The sequence below is a fragment of the Danio rerio genome, chromosome 16, assembly GCF_049306965.1.
Source record: "Danio rerio strain Tuebingen ecotype United States chromosome 16, GRCz12tu, whole genome shotgun sequence".
Taxonomy (NCBI): Eukaryota; Metazoa; Chordata; class Actinopteri; order Cypriniformes; family Danionidae; genus Danio; species Danio rerio.
The window spans coordinates 33,922,573-33,943,996 of NC_133191.1; the positions used below are offsets into that span (position 1 = coordinate 33,922,573).

The 21,424-nt window shown below is 37.1% G+C and overlaps 1 protein-coding gene across 2 annotated transcripts in view; it reads right to left on the bottom strand.

Moving 5' to 3' along the window:
- The window catches only part of ldlrad4b (low density lipoprotein receptor class A domain containing 4b), a 114,133-nt gene that overhangs the window by 82,502 nt on the left and 10,207 nt on the right, over positions 1 to 21,424 (bottom strand). For both annotated transcript variants that reach the window (XR_012391485.1, XM_009292466.5), the window contains exon 2: positions 1,365 to 1,882. Coding sequence is in view for 1 of the 2 variants with exons in the window: in XM_009292466.5 (XP_009290741.1) it covers positions 1,365 to 1,404 (40 nt within the window). In the remaining variant the exon portion in view is untranslated. The remainder of the gene's footprint in view (positions 1 to 1,364; positions 1,883 to 21,424) is intronic.

The window sequence follows — 21,424 nt, forward strand, 5'->3', positions numbered from 1 at the left end:
ATGTATTTAATAGAAAAGACGAAAAAGAAGAACATTACTGATGTAATTTTAGTTAGTTTCAGTTAATTTTGTATGTACACAAGACAGTTTAATTTAGTTCTAGTTTAAAAAAAAAAAAAAAACTCTCATTTTTATTTTTATTTCAGTTCAAGAGTTCACACTTAGATATGCTTGGCGTTAATAGCAGGTTTGGCATGTTGTCCCAGGAGAGAACCCTGAGCTTGGAGATAATTGGGCTCAATGATCCCACCTGGACAATAAGCATATAAGCGGGTTTGAGATCAAGCAGGTCTCAAGAGCTTCCCCTGGAAAAGGGAGGAAAAAGAGGAGATGGGGTGGAAGGGGGGATTCTTCTATAGACGAACATAGGCCAGTAGCGTGAAATCAATCTATTTATTATAAGCTTGGATCAATCTGATTGGATTAATGATTATGGATGAGAAGCCAGCTTTGACCAATCATATTACATGCTTCTATCGAAATTAGTTCATAAAACTTCCCTAAATTAAAATGTTTTCAAATTTAGTTTTTGTTTTCGTTCATTTTCATTAACTGTAATAACCTTGGCCACCATTAGTTGATTAGGATACATGTGAGCAGTATGACACATTTACAACCCCACCTACTGCAGTGCGGGGGTGTTGGAGTGTTCAGTACACAGTCACTAAGCTATTACGAACTTCTTTTTTGCCCTCAGAATAAGAACATTATTTGAAGTACTGTACATTTACAAATATTGGAAAACTGATTAGTAACTTCTCAGGATTTCCTGAGTTTACAACTATAGTGGCCAAAAAGTGATCAAAAGTGGACAAGCTTAAGATCAGACAAACAAAAACGCATCTTAATCCCAGGTCTACAAGTTGAGACAAATCTAAACAACAAAACAAAGGGAGAAGAAGGATGAGGCAAGCAGAGAATAAAGGGAACTGAGAAGTGGATAGAAAACGTGACCAAAAAGAGAGGGGACAGGAAGGGAAGTGTGTTATATAGCAGCAATAATGAAGCACATTTCTCTATTAAGTCCTAGTTCTTCTATCCATCTGCAGTGCACTAGACTGTCAAACTGAGGTTTAGTACACAGCCCAGCCTCCACCCATCTCTCTCCTTCTCCGCATTCCATTCCAGGCAGGGGAGAAAAAAAAAAGAAGAGAAAAAAAATGCAGCCTGTCGGAGAAATGGAGCAGAGTAGTCTGGGATTGGGAGGGGGAGTGAGAGAGCAGTTTTGAATATCAGCACACACACACTCAAAAAAAAACATCATGAGTTAGTAAAGCACAACATGACCCTCCTCATGAACATAATCCTCACCGCTGGCATGCATCATTACACACCGGCGGTTATGAAGCAGATCCGGTGCTCACCTGTGAAAGCATTGGTTGCCGGTAGGTCAGCCTCCTGCATACTGCTCCTGCCGCTCGGCCCGTATGAGTGTGTGTGTGGGCACCCACGTTATTGGCTCTGATTGCCTGAGGGCTCCTGGGGGCCGAACAGCCGCCGTGCTGCCATTCTCACCTCATAAGTCCATGGCTCCTGCTCCGGCCGCTGCCCTCTACCTCCTCCAAAGGGGAAATCAACTCAGAAGAAGGGGACTAAAAAGTCTTCAGTGACAGACCAGGGCTCTATTCGGCAGGATTCAGGGTGGGGTTGCCAGGCAACCAGCACACCGATTACCCTCCCAGCCAGAGCCAGCCAGCCATAGCTGTGTGTGTGTGTGCGAGGGAAAGATCCAGACAGGTACTTGATTCAGAGCAGGTGTCTGATAGCCGATTCAGGAAGGGAACGTGTAGTTGCTGCCGCTCGTCCTGGCTGGATAAACTCTTCTCAGCGTAGCAGCATGCTAATCAGCGCGCCCCACCTCATCCTTTAGACCGCAAGCTCACTGAGAGAGACAGAGAGAGAAAATCAGTCAAGGGGATGAAATACACACACAAAACTAAAATTCACTTGCAGAAGGTTACTGGAGTTCACCACTGCTATTTTACCAGTGAAAATGTTCTTTATACAATGGACAAAAACTATGGTTATACAGTTGAACTAAACAGAAAACAAGTCCATGTTACAAACAAGGTTATTATAGTTTGGTCTTTTTAAATTGGGCTTTATTTCGGTGCTTCAGTATGTCTATATTTGTTATTAGTTTCAGAATACTTATTTTCATTAATGGTTTTGATTGTTTTTGTTTACTTAATTTAATGAACACATTTCTATTAAGTTTGAGTTTGAGTAAATCTAGTTTAGCAGTAAACATGTCATGTCTAGGATTTATCAATGCAAAGTTTAGTGTTTGTACAGCTTACATTAAATGCTGATTTATACTTCTGTGGCTGACGCACAACTCTTAAAAAAATGTAACTACAGTCACAACAATGCTTAGTACAAGCTCTGTGATTGGTCGGCTTGGTAGCTATGACCAGTGTGGGCAGGACCGACAGCCATGCGAAGCCAATGGAGAGAGTGTTTACAAGTGACGAGTGTTGACAAGTGTCGAGTCCCGTTAAGTAGCTCTAGATGGAAACTTGTTTTGTGTTTATCTTATGATTAAAGTTGTTGCACACCCATCGGCTCTCACGTCTGAATGAGCGAGTTTTAGCTAATTGTACATTAAGTTAGCGTTAAAAAAAGCAACTGCAAAGAAACTCGACACAGAGGAACATAAAAACCTACAGACAGCTAATGTTTTGGGAAGTGTTATTGTATAACAACACAAACAGCATGCAGAAGTAAAAATGCACGACTAGGCGCAAGGCGTGCGCCATGAGTCACAACCAGCAGTCGACGCAGAATTATAATTCAGCTTTTAATCCTAGTTATAAAAGTAAAATAATAGTTTAAAGACAGTGAAAAAAAACGCACAAAAGCAACTTAAATTAATTTATTTTAAAATTAATTATAAAATTAATTAATCATTAAATTACATTTTTAAAATTTGGACGAATCAATACAAACTTCTTTACATTAATTTATGTAGTTAAACATGCTTGGTTTACATTTTTGGCCAATTTAAGAAAATATTGTTGCTGTAAAGGCATCATCTTCTCTAAACAGCAGCAGACTGTCAAATTTTCAGCCACAGAGTTATTTGCCATTTAATTCTAAATTATTATTCTAATAATAATTTAATTAGTTTTTTTTATTTTAATTTTTAATTTTTATTATTTTTTTAGTGTTGTAAGGCATGGAATGATAACTGTTTCAAGGTATACCGCAGTTTAGAAAAGTCAAGGTTTTAAAACTGCCAAACTTTTAAAAATGTAATAAATAAATAAAAAACATAAATAAATAAAAAAATAAATAAAAATGTAATACCATTTCTAAGGTATGTGTGAGATATTTTATTACATTTTTTTAGACAACTGTATCTTCAGCAGAAAAAAAAAAATTCAAAGATGCCGTTTTAAATTGTAAAGAAATGTGTTTGAAACTAGCAGAAGTCAATGATTAATTTGAATTATGTAGCCTGACATGTTTACTGTTCCAAAATATTATAAAACTTTCAAAAATTTAATATATTATGGGAAATGGGAAAAAAGCTTTTGTTTTTAACCACAGATATTTAAAACGGATATATTTTAGAGCAGTAATCTCAATTCTGTAATACAGTGAAAGCGTGATATTTTTATCCAAAGTTATTATACCGTCAGAGTCTTATACCGGCCCATGGCTATTGTAAGTTTCAGTTAGTTTCATTTTTATTTCTGTTAAAAAAAAGTTTTATGAATTGAATTTTAGTCTTCTAAAATTCTGTTTACTAAAATAACTTTGGCTACAATAGAAGCTACATTGTTGGAATCACTTTCAGAATTTTTTTTGCAGTTGATTGAAAGAAAAAAAAAAAGTCATGCAAAACAGCTTTTAGCACCAAGTAGGCATGGCCTGGTATAAGATTCTGATGGTATGATAACCTTGGATAAACAGTTTCACAATATTGTGATTACTGCTCTAAAATATATTCATTTTAAATGTCTGGGTGAAAAACAGTGCAGTAAACAAGTCAGGCTGAATACTTCAAATGAATCATTGACTTCTGCTGTCTTCATTATAGTTTCAAAACACAAATTTCTTTTCAATTTAAAACGGCAACTTTGGATTTATTTTTTATTGAAGATAAGGCATGGGGTGATAACCGTTTTCAAGGTATACTGGGGTTTGGAAAAATCAAGGTTTTAAAACGTCAAAATTTTCTGCATTACCATTCCTAAGGTATGTGTAGTATTTTTTATTTACTTTTTTTTTTGTTTTTTTAGGACAACAGTATCTCCAGCAGAAAAGATATCCAAAGATGCCCTTTTAAATTGTATAGAAATCAGTGTTTTTGAAAGAAATGAAGACAGCGAATGTTAAGTCTAACACGTTTACTTTTCCAAAATATTTCAAATGTTTCTCAAAATAAAAGATATTGTGTTGAAAAAGTTTCAGTTTTTTACCCAGACATTTAAAAAGAATATATATTAGTGCAGTAATCACAAAACCGCGAAACACTGAAACCGAGATATTTTTATCCAAGGTTATCATACTGTCAGAATCTTATACCAGCCCATGCCTATACTGTTGACAAAAACAAAAAATAAAATAAATAAAAAACCATGAATAAAAAAAATCTTACATATACCATAGGAATGGTATAGCAGAAAATGTTGGCAGTTTTAAAACTTTGCCAAACCACGATATACCTTGAAAACAGTTATCATCCCATGCCTAGGCCCAAGCGATAATAAATGTTTACAAAGTGCTGTAATAGTTTCTAAAATCACAATCAAAATTTATTTACATCCATGCCTAATACCCGACAGCCAGAAAGTGACATTTTTTATAAACTATTAAAATATTGGTGTCTGTGATGCAGCAAGTCCAGAGACCCTCGTGTACACCATGATTTCATATAAAATTCACTTTAATGTGAGATATGACTAAAAAGTTGTAAACAAATATTGTCTTAACTGAAATGAGTAGCAGCTTGGACCCGGAAACAGTAATCCATATATCACAACTTAACAAGAGGAAAGCTCACACCCTATGTGTTCCAAACCTGTTAAGAGTTTCTTATTTACAATAGATCTTAATGGCTATGATTACTGGATTCCAACATTTTTTAAAAATGTGGTGTTTAAAAGTACAAAAAAAAAATAGACTTAAGCATCCATTTGGTTGTTGACGCGTAAAAAGATATGAGAGACAGTTTAAACGTGGGCTCCGTCATTACCAACAGGCTAGCGCAGAAACTCCATTGAAAATAGGTCAAATGGGGTACAATTAATTTCTCTATTTTAAAGACATGGCGTAAAAAATATATATAATTTAATGCAGTGCTTTTTGTTTGGTCTGATTATCATTTTATATCTCAACCAGGCAGTGAAGATGTTTTTTTCTAAAGAAATCAGATTTTAAACGTGACGATTTTAAATGGGATGACAATTCACCATAAGCCCTGGGGCTGGCTGACTGAAATTAAAAGTCTGTGTGCATATACATCATTATGAAACAAATTCAATTCAGAAGACAGAAGTACTGCATGAAATCTTTTTAGGAACAGACAACAAATCTATGCATTTCTTGGCATCATCAAGTTAAGTAAATGTAGTTAATTTTTAGATTTTTTTCTATTTTATTTTATTTGCACAGGTTTTCTAACTGGGTTGAGTGTTTTTGCCATTCTAGTTATTTAAATCTGTGGTCTAAAAAGTTGTCACTTATTTAAAATTTCTTACATCAATTTTAAATGTATTTATTTAATCTGAATAAGAATTATTTGACAAAGCATTTTAAAATTGCTTTTAAGAATTTATCAAGCACTTTTACTGTAAAAGAGAAAACGTGTCAGCAAAACAGTAATGCTTTAAAATACTATTTTTTAAATGGCATTTTTCAACATGGTCGGCTCACTTCAGTTTAAACTAATGCGTGCCGTGTACTTAAAAAAAGAAAAGAAAAGAAAATATGATTTCAACAGCACTGTTTATGGTAATCAAACAAATACATTTCCATTTCAAAGTACCAACTGATATTATCCATTATGAACCATTGTTGTGCAGTGTGTGTCTGTGTGTGGTTATAAAAACAGTTTACAGTTGTATCATCAGCTAAGACCCTGATCTGCCAGACAACGACTGAGACAGACAAAGAGACAGACAGACAGAAACTCAACATGGAGGTTTCATTAAAGAAAAATTAGAAACAGTAGGCGGTCAACACATCAACATTTTATGATCTTACAGCAGCTCTTTACCAGCAACAAAACATCAAGTTCCTGTGAAGAGATGCACATTAGTGTCTACAATCCCCAGCAGGAGCGCCGGCCGTTAATGACTGTTACATAACACTTTACTGGACACAGTTATCACAAGCCACAGCTAATGTTTCTGCGGCTTAATATCATTGATTTAACTTTTCAAAAAAACTCAGTTTTCATTAGGAGAAGACTGAAGGACGAGGCAGAATGTGTCCTCAGACAACCTCTGTAGCTCTCCCACATCCCAGCGGACGGCGAGCTGAGCCCAGACTGCAGACTACATATCGCCTGTGTTATTTAGAAACCCGGCAAACCCTCACCTCGTCTGACCCCTGCCGCAAGCCACAAAGCAAGAGCACGGATCCATCACACAATAAATAATATTCTACACACGTGAAGCAAGAGAACGCCGGCCAAATCAAACAAAAGACAAAGCCACACACACAGCCTGACGAGGTCATGCCAGGACACCAATACAGGCATCACAGTTCACACACGCAAACAGCTGCCAGATGTTTAGATGCACTTTTCTTCGTTGTTATCTCTTTGTTCTCCAGTGGGTCTCTTTCCTGAGTGCTTCTTCACTCAGAGTCTGGACTTAACAAGCCCTGAAAAACCACACATCTAAAGGTTAGATCACAATATCATAGCATGAAAATATGATTTTTATATACCCTACAAGTAAAATTTGGGAACAAGTAAGTTTTTTTAATGTTTTATAAAAAGTTTATTCTGCTCACTAGTCTACATTTACATTTAGCAGACGCTTTTGTCCAATAGAGGCATTCAGCGATTCAACAAGAGCCAATACACACAAAAATGCTAGTTATACAAAGAAACCGTTAGTGCTCAGAGAATTAGTTGCTAGATTAAGGACTGGGAAATTTTTTTTTTTATAATTTCTTTTTCTACAGGTGGTTTGTCAAGCCCACTCACCTGTGTGAAGCACACATCATAAATGTTTTTTTTTTTTGACATATGGAGTAATTGGTGCAAAAAAATGGTGCAAATGTCGGTTAAAGAGTCAGAGAGATGAGAGAGTGATTTCTACAGGTGGTTTGTCAAGCGCACTTACCTGTGTGATGCACGCTTTTTAAACGGACAAGGTTTTTTTTAGAGATATGGAATAATTGGTGCAAAGAAATTAGTCCATGTGTCGGTTAAAGTGTCAGAGAAATGAAAGTGTTTTCTACAGGTGGTTTGTCAAGTCCACTTACCTGTGTGAGGCACATTTAGAATTGCAATAAGAGATATTGAGTGCTTGACACAATAAAAAGTACTCCATGTGTCGGTTACAGAGATGAAGAAGTGTTTTCTACAGGTGGTTTGTCAAGCCCACTCACCTGTGTGAGGCACACTCAGAATTGCAGTTAGAGATATAGATTAATTGGTGCAAAAACTGCTCCATGTGTTGGTTAAAGTGTCAGAGATTAAATTGTTTTCGACAGGTGGTTTGTCAAGCCCACTCACCTGTGTGAGACACATTTAGAACTGCTATTAGAGATATTGAGTGATTGGCACAATAAACAGTAGTCCATGTGTCGGTTACAGTGTCAGAGATGAAGGAGTAAAATTCTACAGATGGGTTGTCAAGCCCACTGACCTGTGTGAGGCACACCCAGAATTGCATGATGTTTTGAGTGGTGTTTGTTCACAGTGATTTAAGCCATCGCTGAAGAGATGCGTTTTTTAGTTGTTGTTTGAATGATATCATTGAATCAGCAGTCTGTGTGGGAATGGAAAAATCATTCCACCAGCGATGAATGTTGAATGAAAAGGTTTTGGAAAGTTTTTGAATATAAAATTGTGTGGTGTATAGCATGATAGTCTTCAGTGTCACCTAATCCTTAAAGTATTCTAGCATCAAGATCGGTTCAAGAAGAAACATTTAATGTTGTTGACATCAGTTTGGGAAACTGATACAAAGCCATTCAAAAGTACTATTCTTTTTATTTACTTTATTTTAATACATTTATAGTGTAAAAAAACATTGCAAACAAAAGCTACTATTTTAAACATTCTGCTTAACAAAGAACCCTAAAAGAAAAAAAAATCATCAGTTTCCATGATAAACTATATTCAGCACTGATAGTTGTAAGAAATATTATCAGTAATTTTCTACCGACAATAACTGTTCATATATTATAGGGATTTCTAAAGGATCATGTAGAGTAATCAGGAAAAATATTCAGCTTTGAATCAGAAACAAATTAAATTTGAAGCTACATTTAATAAGCAAACAGTTAATAATAAACAAACAGTAACAAACAATAATAAACAGTGTAATAATATTTCTCAATTTAGCAGTTTAACTGTATTTGATGTGATGATGTTTTTAGTTTTTGTTTGATGATCAAATAAATGCAGTCTTGGTGAGCAGAATTTGCTTCTTTTAAAGTAAATCAAACTGATTCCAAAGTTTTATCTGGTTGTGTAAGTCACATTTTTGTATCTTTTATAAAGTATATGTAAATATATATGGTGTCATTTTGAAAAACTTGAACTTTGAAACCTGTTTTCATGGGTTTGTGTTTTTACTTAAAAAGCAGTTATGTAAATAAATGACCAAAATGAGTCCTCTATTTTGAGTTGAAACTGGTTCAGATTAAAGATTTATTAGTGTTAAATAACAAGTGTTATTAAAGATTAACGTCAAAACGTGTATTACATAAGAAAGATGATCTAACACATGCTTAAAGATTTACAATATTGACCAATTTGCCAAATTAAATTAAAAGACATAACCCTTGAGATCCAAATCTATATAAAAGCATAAACTGGAAAACTATTTCACCTGAAAGAGGTTTGTTGAAGTCCACATGATCTCAGACAACGAGTTATTGATTGTGTGAAAAAAATCCCCTTTACAGACAGTTTTACATAAGCTGCTGACCCAAAAAAGAGCTCATGTGATGATAAAATATCCTAGGAATTTTTCTGTGCTTCCTTTGGTGAAGACATTTTTTTTTTTTACATTTGACATTCAATTTCAAAAAAATGTTGGACTATCAATGTTTTTTATCACTTCTTGGATCGGTGGAATTTATATTAGTAAAATATGAAGTTTCATAAGGTTGTTGATAAATTAAATGCCAAAAAAGACACGATCAGTTTATGTTTGGAGCAACATCTAAAAACTAAACAAAAAAACACATCAACTAAACTGACATATGTCATTCTGTTTAAGAAACAGTTCACTCAAAATGAAAAACTGCAGTTTGGCCCTTAGGCCATCTGAGATATCAGTGACTTTTTTCAGGAGAACAAAGAAGCTTTTTTGCTCAAACTTCTCTCCTTCGTCAGGTCAGGGTGCGCGTTTGCTAAGGGCATTGCAAGATAGTCCCATAAGACTCAGCAGCACTACACAAAATATGATGCAGAAGATGAGTCTGATAAGTCTGATTTATATTTTCGCCTGACTCGCAGTACGATTCTTCACAGATTGTGCATGCACAGCCGCAAATTGCTTTCATACTTGGCATGCTTGCTGTTGTACTATTATTTACAACAACAGGGGCAACTTTTAGTAACTATCACACTGAAACCATGGTGAAGAAGTCAACGAGTGGAGATGCTAAATGATAAATTAGAGGACACTCATGAAACTGTTTGTTTTGGTACAAATTGTGTAAACAAGTCATTTAGGCTATATTTTATATGCTCAAGCTAACTGTCTGCTTAATGCAAACCATTATACATTTGCGATGTGCAGTACAGCGGTCCCTCATTTACGGTCTAAAAAGAACCCACAATAGGCGAAATCTGCAAAGTAGTCCGCTTTATTTTTTACAATTATTAAAGCTCCACACTACACACTTTATACAGTTTTCTCAGACAGGCATTAACATGTTCACACTTTTCTCTCTCATTTAAACACTTTCAAAGTTAAGTTCAAATTTAATAAGTGTAGCATTATGAAACCAAAGAATAAAACCATTTGATCTTCATTTATTTATTCCGTAATGGCGTCCTACAGCTGCGTAACGTCTACCCTCTATTAGCATGTCTAGAACAGTCCAACTTTTTGTGCGATGGTTAGCATCTTCCTCTGCCTTTTGGGTGCTACCGCAGATACCTTTGACGGTGCAGATTGCTTCGTCAACATTGTGGGGAGAAAAGTTGCAAACATACAGAACAGCACTTCAGAGTCACTATGCTAGCGATCAAAGATTTATGTCAATTTGGCAGGGAGGAAATTAATTGACAATGGTCTACAGCCAGTCAGGACGCAGAACAAAAAAGCATGTCAAATTGCACGAAAACAATCAGCGAAACTGCAAGGCTGCAAAAAGTGAATCGCATTATAGCGAGGGACCACAGTATACTGGTACTGGACAAATATTTACTGGAAAAATACTTGCTAATATCTAAATTTATACAGTGTTGGGGTAACGCATTATAGGTAACATGAGTTCCATAATAATTACTTTTCTAACAAGTAAGGCATCACTTTAAAAAATAATGAATAAAATTTTAGTAACTTTTAAAAAAAATTAACTAGAATTACTTTTTAGATTAATTAATATGTTTTTAAAAATAGTTTGCTGAATGAAAATTAGTGAACACATTGAATTACACACTTAATGAGAGAGTGAGCTCCCTGAGGGAAAAAACAGAAACCAAGATGGCAAAGCCTTACATTTCTGTGATGGAAGTATTCTCATTCTTTTGAACACATGAAAAAAAGGGGGATTGTTTTAATGAACAGTGATTTTACTGAGCTAATGAGATAAAAACACAAAAGTATCAAACACATTGCTTTCAACTTTCATTAATCTGTACAACATGTGTAGCGTCCGGAAGTTCTCAGAAGACATTATTCAAATTTTTTATTAGTTTTTATTAAAGCAAATGAAGGTGTAGGTTATACAGTCATTAAATGCAGAGCTCATCTATTTAAAAAAAAGAAAAAGAAAAGGAATATACCCTACAAGTTCTGAAAAATATCAAGCCTCAGGCAGATATGAAAAAGTAAATCAAAAGTAACTCAAAAGTAAAGTAATGCATTACTTTCCATAAAAAGTAACTAAGTAATGCTCTAGTTACTCTTTTAGGGAGTAACTCAATATTGTAAGGCATTACTTTCAAAAGTAACTATCCCCAACACTGTGTATATACATTATTATTATTTATTAATGTATTTTATTATAATTACTTTAACAAAGTTTTAAATTCACTTATTTTCCATCTTATAAAATCCAAAATTATGGAATCGAGCCATCTCTATTATATACACACACATTGAAATAGAATTTATTTACACTCAATTTATGATGAATTTTTAATCAAAGCCTCAAAAGAAACCTAAAAGACTTCTTTAGATGCAGAGCCACGTATGAAGTTAGAAAATACATTATGCACACCACCAATCCAAATGACACTGTACGCAACCAAATCGAATTACTGCCAACAACGCAATGCTGTCTCACATTCACTGCGCACACTCAATTGAGCTTATAGAGTTGAGAATAAATCAGCCTGTAGGTGAACAACAAATCTTTAGTGCACAAAAGTGTTCTTGGAGCTTTATGCGATTACAGTGATTACAATCAGCATTGAATCCCATGGATTGTTTTAAGAATGTTTTAGGTTCCTTTTATGAACATCTCTGGACCCTTGCTGTAGATGGAGGATAGGAGAACTCTCAGATTTCATCTAAAATATCTTAAATTGTGCTTTGAAGTTGAATGAAGGTCTTAGGGCTTTGGAACAATGTGGCGTTTAGTAGGGGTGTCACGATTTCGATTTTTAATCGAAATCGATTGGAATTTATGCTCAACTTCGATTATCGAATCAAAAAATAGAATCGTCGATGCTGCCACGCACCCATGTCACATTAGCTTGGCTTGCCAAGTGGGAAAAAACATGCTTGTTGAAGTGCTTGTTAAACGGCAGACGCAGGAGACCCGTCGACAGAGCTTAAATCCTCTCCTCTTTCAATGTTGTTATGTTGACAACGTTCGTGTTGTCTCATAACATTAACACACAGATACAGACTCACACACATTGTCATGTGCTCGAGACAGCGGGTCAAGGCAGTCAGCGGGTCAGTAGACCGCTTCCATTTTTTTACTTTCACACAAGCGAACACCTCAGATACTGTTGGCTGGTTTCTGTTGGTTGTGCACCTTTTTTACCGACGCCATTATAACGACACAGATCACTGCCTATTCACGAGTCCTGCAGAAAAAAGTGATTGACAGGTTGTAATTATGTGTGTAACTTACCTTTATTTATTTACTGTATGATTTGTTTATGGGTAAAACAAAGACCATGCAAGTCAGGTAGTTTAAACGGTAGGCTACTAATAATTAATTCGTTATTAATTAATTAATTATTCATAATCGAAAATCTAATCGTATCGTGACTTTAGAATCGAAAATGTAATCGAATCGAGGATTTGGAGGATCGTGACACCCTTAGCATTTAGTCATTAACAGCCAAATATAAGTGTTTGGGTGAACTAATGCTTCAATTTGTTTTAGCATGTGCAGATTTTTTTTTTCTCAAATCTCCAGTAGCATTTGACTTGCATTTTAATGATCACCAAGGACTACAGTTTTGACAAAAAATAATCTTCAATGTTCTACGTAACCAACAAATTCAACTACATTTTGAATGACTTGAAGATGACTAAATGTATTGAGTGAAATATATCATTAGATTATCATTATATCTAATAATTATCATCATCTTGCCAGCGTTGTGCGGAACTGTTATATCAGTGCAATCAAATTATAACTTGCCTAATCTAAAAACAAAGTTAACCAGACACTGAATCACATTAGGGCGCAAAGCCTACAGAACAGTCTTTCCATGAAAAGGCTGAACAGCAGCCATGCTAAACAGTACTAAAAATGACTGCAATAAACGGCTGCTAAAATATTCTCTGTATCTGTCAGGTCTGTGTAATGTGATCTCAGCAGGGGGTCTGTCTCTTTCTCACTCGCGGAGCCTGGTTAAATCATGATGAAGCTCCGAGGAACAACTATTCTCTGAACTGATTCATCCAGCCAGACTAACATCATAACAGCCCATGTCATTAATGACTAATAGCGGCTACCTTGTCTGCCAGTAAAAAAAACAAAACAATGACTGATCAAAACTCTGATGTGGAATAGTAGGGTCTCTAATAGTACGTTAAATATTATGCTAGTTTTTGATAGATTCCACATGTTAGTATTTGGTTAATGATATTTTTTTTTGTCTGTGCTGACAGTAAAATTTATCTTGTTCAGAAAAAGAAAAATACTAATTTTAGAATTTGAAATCCCAAATCTCTGTATTTCTTTAGGTACTGGAAAAATATTTAAATTCAGCAAAACTAGTCATTTAAAGAGTAAATTCTTAAATCGGTTTTGGTTTTCAACAAAGCGCAACTTGAATTTTCAGTTTTGCTCCACAGTTTTTCAATTTTGAGCTCTACTAATACATTAGCACTTGTAAAAAAACAATACGCTTGAGCAAAACGTAACCAAAAAGCACATCAGTTTTTTTTTCAGTAAAATTAAATCAGACCTTTTCAAAAGTACCTTAATAAAACAGCATAAATCAAATACTCTGAACTAGACACTAGGGCTGGGCAATAAATCAATGTTATCAAGTAGTCTGTTTGAATGAAAATTGTATTTGATTCGACACTCCACTCCGAGTTCCCGTATATTCAGGGGCGGACTTAACTAATGATGGACCGATCACACCCAACTCGCTTTTTGCATTGAGAGGTGCATCTTTTGAAAGGTTTAGTAATAAGCCTTTTGTGCGCTGCTTATGTACCCTGCGCACCTCACATTTTAACTGCCTTCTGCGCCACATTTTTTTTCCGTTGCTCACTGTGAAAAAAGTAAACTCTGAGCTGAAAAAGTGTGGTGTGCCAGTCTTTTTTATTCTATAATGAAATGAAAGTAGAGGCCAGGTTTCTGTTGAGGTGACAGCTCTGTTTGTGTTGTCAAAAGGACAGACTAGTGGTTGCTGTTTCAATTTATCTAGAGCTGTATGACTTCACAAATCTTAAATATCATAATATTATTAAATATTACAATTATAACAATATCAACAGCAGCACTTGCGCACAATATGCAGCTGATTCAGTCGTTGCCTAGTGACATAAAGCACACTGCACTACTTTTTTTCCTCGTCAACAAAAAGGCTTTGTAGTGTGCCTCGAGCTTTTGGAATGGAAAAGCGTGTACAGTGTGATCTAAGCAAGGCAAGCAGCTGTATTAGTGGTCCCCGACCAATGCCAAGAAGACTACATTACTCATATATCATATAAAAACTGTCTGTCTATAACTATTAAGATTTTAACGTTACTTCTTTTCAAAACCGGGGGCCGATATGAATTGTGGACCATTCCTTCTGTACTGCACATGCGCGAGGTGTGAGTGGGGGTTCAAAGACACTGCCAGTCTGCAACCTATCAGAGTAGAGCTGAGTTAGAGGTAGATGGAGTATGCAAGAGTGAAAATTTAGAAAATTTGGGGGAAATAAGACAATCAATGACACACAGCTACCTTCACGACCCTGCTTTCTGGCCTAAACACCTGTCAGATGATAAACGCTGACTGATCTACGGAGATAATGTTTTGAGTTTCAATGCTAGGGCCCCATGGTTTACTTAGGGCCCCCAAAATCACTAAAGGTTGATTTACACTCGTACTTCTGATTTAAGCTCTGTGATTGGTCGGCTTGGTATTGGTGACGAGTGTGGGTGGTGCTAAGTGTTTACGATAAAATAAGAGTTTACAAGTGTCGAGTCCCGTGAAGGAGCTCCAAATTGAAACTGTTGATTTGTGTTTACCCTATGATTAAAGCTATTGCTAGTCCGCCGGTTCCCACCTCTGAATGAGCGAGTTTTAGCTACTTGTACAGTTAGTATTCAGAAAAGAAACAAAACACCCTCATAGAAACTTGACACAGAGGAACATTTAAAAACTTAAAAACGTACTGCCAGCTAGAGTTTCGGAAGTGCTATTGCAGAGCAACATAAACAGCATGCAGAAGTATAAATGCACAGCTACAGGCAAGGCAGGATCACTCAATGCAGAAGTATAAATCAGCCTCATATCCGGCCCTGCTCCCCTCTCCCCCCATTTGCCATAGAAACACACAAACAACACAGCAGAACCATTAAACAACAACAACAAAAGCAAAACATGCTTGTATGCAACCAAAAATAGATGTTGTTAATTTTAATCTTTAAATGAAAGCAAGCAAGGTTTTTGAGGGCAAGTTTTTTTTCCTTTAGCATGTTTTATATGCTATAATTATATAATTATGATATGCTTAAGCTAATTATATTTTTATTCTAATTCTTTTAAAAGGTCATGTCACCCAGCCCTACTAGACACAGACAGAAAAAGCGAAAATAAGTGCAAGGAGGAAATGCATCGTTCATATACTGTATGCCACGCACGCAGACACTGACCTCAGAACAGACACTAGTCTGGATCAGAGCAGATACAACAGCATGAATTAATGACAGCACGTCTGTCTGCACAGTATCAGGACGGATGTTGTTTTGGCAATCTATCATTTCCAATACCTGCATTCCTCTTCTCACTGTCTCTTTTACAGTATTGTAATCACTGTACATTTCTTTGCCTTAAGCAGTATTTTGAGCGACGGCGCTAAATCTTATGTACAGCATTTCGATCCACCTTTTTTTTTAAGTAAGTGAACAGTTTATTTAGCTTAACAATCCTGCATTGCCAACAAGGCAAAATGTGGGATGTATTAAAGTCTGTTTTATGCAATATGCTGGAGATTTTTGGTTGCCTTAGCAACAGCGAATGAGATGACTTCCTTTCTGCACCCAAAAAGAAAAGTGATTACCCTTTAATACAAAGCACTAAAGTGATCTGAAAACATTAATGGCTTTATTGATCAGGTCAGGCCTTACACTGAAAGCTGCATAATATGTTATTTAGAGCGCCGTGATGAGAAGCTACATAAAGATAAGGCAAATAAAATCAATTAAATTTGGAGCCATGTGGGTGGAAAAGACTAAATCAATCCATCCTCTAAGAACTGTACTGTTCAGAAAGCACACGCACACGCACACACACAAGCACACACACACGCACACACGCGCACACGCACACACACACGCACACACACGCACACACACGCACACACACACATGAGCAAAACTGAAAGACAGACTGCAAACAAACAGGTGCCTTTGAAGTGAGTGTCTAATCAGTTTTAGGATCTCTTCTCTCAGCCAATCAATGGACAGCCCTCTGGGACTCCACCCACAGCGTCTAGACAGCAAGACGTTTGCTGCTCGACTGCATTCTGCAGTGGTGCGAACCGCAGAGGTCAGCCAGGTCACGTCTAGCTGCAGCGCAAAGCAGACACTTGCTCTCCATACCATCCATTCCTGCACTAAGCAAAACTCATGATATACTTGTTAAACGTGACTGAGCGCTGAGTAATGCAACGTGAAGATTGTTTTGTATGTCTTGATGCTATCGGCTTTGTAACACAATTGTATGCTTAAGACACATTTAAAAAAAAAGATTTTGAAACAAGGGTCAAAGAGGAGACATCACATTTTAGTTTCTGCAACAATAGATGTTCATATGCAAATAGTGGGTTTACTTTTGCGGTTTGAAATAATTGAATGATAATAAAATGTCAAAATATGGGTGAAATTGTCACTCCACATCATTTTTAGGAAAAAAAAAAAACAAGTATACACTCACCGGCCACTTTATTAAGTACACCTGTCCAACTGCTCGTTAACACAAATTTCTAATTAGCCAATATCGTGGCAGCAACTCAATGCATTTAGGCATGTGGACATGCTCAAGATGATTTGCTGCAGTTCAAACCGAGCATCAGAATGGAGAAGAAAGGTGATTTAAAAGGTGACTTTTAATGTGGCATGGTTGTTGGTGCCGGCCGGGCTGGTCTGACTATTTCAGAAACTGCTGATTTACTGGGATTTTCACACACAACACACAATCTCTAGGGTTTACAGAGAATGGGCCAAAAAAAGAGAAAATATCCAGTGAGCGGCAGTTCTGTGGGCACAAATGCCTTGTTGATGCCAGAGGAGAACGGCCAGACTGGTTCTAGCTGAAGGCAACAGTAACTCAAATAACCACTCGTTACAACCAAGGTAGGCAGACGAGCATCTCTGAATGCACTACACATTGAACCTTGCGACAGATGGGCTACAGCAGCAGAAGACCACACCGGGTGCAACTCTTGTCAGCTAAGAACAGAAAATTCAGGCTACAATTCGCACACGCTCACTAAAATTGGACAATAGAAGATTGGAAAGACGTTACCTGCTACTTCCAGCATGTCATAAAGAGCGAATCATCTCAGACTGGTTTTTAATGAACATAACAATGAGTTCACTGTACTTAAATGGCTTCCACAGTCACCAGATCTCAGTCCAACAGAGCACCTTTGGGATGTGGTGGAACAGGAGATTCGTTTCATGGATGTGCAGCCGACAAATCTGCAGCAACTGCATGATGCTATCATGTCAATATGGACCAAAATCTCTTGAGAAATATCTGCAGTACCTTGTTGAATCTATGCCACCAAGGATAAAAGCAGTTGTGAGGGCAAAATAGGGGTCCAACCTGTTACTAGTAAGGTGTACCTAATAAAGTGACCAGTGAGTGTAAGTATATAAAAGAACAATTTCTTGCTAGATAATATAATTTTAAATGATTAAAAACGTCTAAATGAAATCCAGTGCTTTAGATTTAAAGATAGTAAATAGTTTAAAGATTTCAACTAAAATTATAATGTATTTTGCTGCTTGATTCTTCATAAACTGTTTTTTCACTAAATGATATTTCCTCTCAAAATAGTCACTATATTTAACAATTTGCTGTGATGAAAATATAATTTACTGCAATTTTTATGTTTAAAAACATTTCATCTTTGACTCGTGTCTTAAAAAAAACACAACATAAAGCTGTTCTTTTAAATGATCAATATCCATGCTTAAACCTAACATATTAATCAGCAGTACTGCTCACAAAATTGATGATAAGTAAATCAGCATATCAGAATGATTTCTGGAGAATCATGTGACACTGACTGGGGACTGGGAAAAAAATGACTTAATTAAAAATATTTCTGTGCCTCTATTTTCAAATGAACAAACCTTTTAAGAAGTAATCTTACTTTCTTCACTTTTAAAGGGCTGCTTATTAGTTTGACATATTGATTGACACAAAGGTTGATTTAAACTAACTAATTCCCTCAAAACGCCCCTGAAAACAGCTCTGTCAGCCTATGCTTGGTTGAAATGATGCTTCACCTTCCTCCAGACTTGTGAAGGGTGATTTAGCCAGCTAGAGATGCTGTAAATAATTAGAGTCCTAAAAGTTTGTGTTTGCAATGTCCTCTAGAAGAGCTGATGTCAAAGTCAAGCTGCTGCACCAGAGAGAGAGAGAGAGACAGAGAGAGAGAGAGAGAGAGAAAGAGAGAGAAAGAAAGAGAGAGAATGAATGAGAGAGAGAGAGAGAGAGAGAGAGAGAGAGAGAGAGAGAGAGAGAGAGAGAGCTTGGTGCAGTGCTGCAGTGTCCTGTATCAGAACAGAGATCAGCTTTGAAGCATTAGAGACAGAGACATTACAGGACTCAAAACCCCAAGTACAATGGGTCTGTAACTCACATCTCAATCTTCATTACAGAATAAATGTAGGCACATAGAGTGTGTGTGTGTGTGTTTAATATTTATATAACACACAGTACAAAACAACAGTCCTTATTGATCATAAATAAGGATGACGACATTTTTGAAATGACCTTATAACAGAAACATCAGATGATGACGACAAAATGAAAACTTGCACAGAAATTCTGATGGGAAATGATTAATTAGATTTAAACTTCAGACTAACTTAAAAATCCTTTTTCTTTAACTTCATTCTTGATGAGTCAAAAATAACTATTTACATAAAAAGTACCAAGCCATAAAATAGCTCGGGCTTGATCATATTTGGAACTGTCATGAATATTAATGAGTTCAGCTCTGATGCTCTTGAGCTCGGTGCCTGCTCTCTCCCTGGTTTACTTTTGCGTCGAGTGATTGGCGTGACCTACGGCGCAGGCCTTGCGCGCTGCCATGCATTTATACTTCAGCGCGCTGTTTGTGCTGCTCTTCAATAACACTTCCAAAACGCTAGCTAGCAGTAGGTTTTCATGTGGCTCTGTGTCGAGTTTCTTCGTGGGTGTTTTGGTTTTTCTGAATGCTACCTAGAAGTAGAGGTAGCTCAAACTTGCTCACTTACAGGAGGGAACCCGCGGACATGCAACAACTTTAATCATAAGCTGAAATCAAAACAAGAGTTTCCATCTAGAGCTCCTTCACGGGACTCGACACTCGCTCCATCAGGCTTGTGGGGCTCTTACCCTTGCGCACACACTCCTCAGCGCTACCAAGCCAACCAATTACAGAGCTTGCGCTAAGCGTCGTTGTGAATTGTAGTTACATTTTTTTAAAAGCTGTGTGTCAGCATCAGCCACGGCGAGGGCTATGCGACCACATGCAGACTGCGCCATAGCACATGTGTGCGATTGACACAGAAGTATAAATCAGCCTTCAGACTCAGACTGTGTTACTTGTGAAGGTATTGTTAGATAATAATTATCCTGTCCCACTATTATCAATACAGTAACGCAAAAATCAGGCACAATGTTAACACATATGCAAGGAAAGTGCCCCAGGTAACCTGAGGGCTCTATCTGCTAAACCATTTTAGCACATACTTGAGTGTATACCAATGGTTGCACACGGGCCGCACGATACAGAAGAGTTTTCTACAACTAGACTTGTCCAGTTTCGTCTTGAATGCCTCTTAAACCACTTTCTGAAGTGGTTCGAGCAATGTTTTTTGTTGGGAATGCATTTCAGAGGGTATTTACAACACAAATTCATCAGTTGTAAATAGCACCTATACGTTTTTTGGACTTTCAAAGTTGCGGTAGCAGTTCATTTCTGCTGAAAATCGTCTAAATTAATAAACGTCACCAATATTTCAAATGATCTGCGGGAGATTTACAACATTTTAGGGTGAATTATCCTTATACCTAATGCAAGGATGATGTTTTAAAGCCAATATTAAGACTTTAGTAATTGTATTTAGGCTTTAAATCATATTTTGAAAGAAAGAATGTCAAAAACTTTGAATTTTGTTAGAATATTCTGTCAAAATCTCCCATAAACCAATGGAAATCCATTGGAGTTTTCAATTATATTTTTGTTGTGGCAATCAGGCAAATGCCAACTTCCAAGTTGTCTTAAAATTATCATCACCACTGAAGCGCTTTATAAGCATACAATGATCAATAACTACATCCCAACTCCCACTAGGGGTCAAACAGTAGATACTGTTTGCGGCAATAAAGACAAGTTTAGCTCTGCAGTTTCTGGCCAAGCTAAGCGGTAGTTAGTGTCTTTATCTCCGCTCCACCAGGACCACAGTTCCCCTCATGCCCCGGCATGCCTCCATCTGTCTCCACACCACAGGACGTCAACCAGGGACCCCGGCCCTATCAAACCCTCTCTGCCATATGCCTCAGTTCTGAGATCAACCACAGGGATTGCTCTCAGGATTGCCATAAAACCCCAAAACAGCATAGACAAACAAACTAAAACATAGATGTGTCCTACACCAATTTACGCAAAACGACTAGACACTCTCTCATAATAACCACCACGAAGCAGTGAACACATAGGTAGCGTGACCTTTTCCATGTTCCGATCCATAAGTGTCCGGCTGTGAATGCTGCTCTTTTTGGCCGAGGCGCATCCTCTCCAGTCTAAGTATGTTCTGAGGGGGCGCAAGTAATTTTGAGATCCTCCGGGGCGTCCCTTCATACACTGATCCGAGTCCAGTTCTGCAGCGCGTCAGATAATGACAGACAGCAGGGTTTGCGGAACGACAGCTGATCCCGGTTCAGCGTGTGTGCGGCTCCTACCCAAAGCCCTTATGCCACCTGACGTTTTGGTGCCAGAGGCCAGATGATGTGGTTCGCAGCAAGACAGGAAGCTTGGCGTACGATAAGTCCGCGTCAGACAGACGGCTCTCAGCGAGACAGGAAGCTTTATTCCCACAAGCAGTGAGTGTTCCGGTCTGGAGTGGCTGCTGTCCCAGCTCTCAGCCTCCAAATCACTCACACTCCAAAGGGAGAGACATCCATTTACTGGCCTTCACCA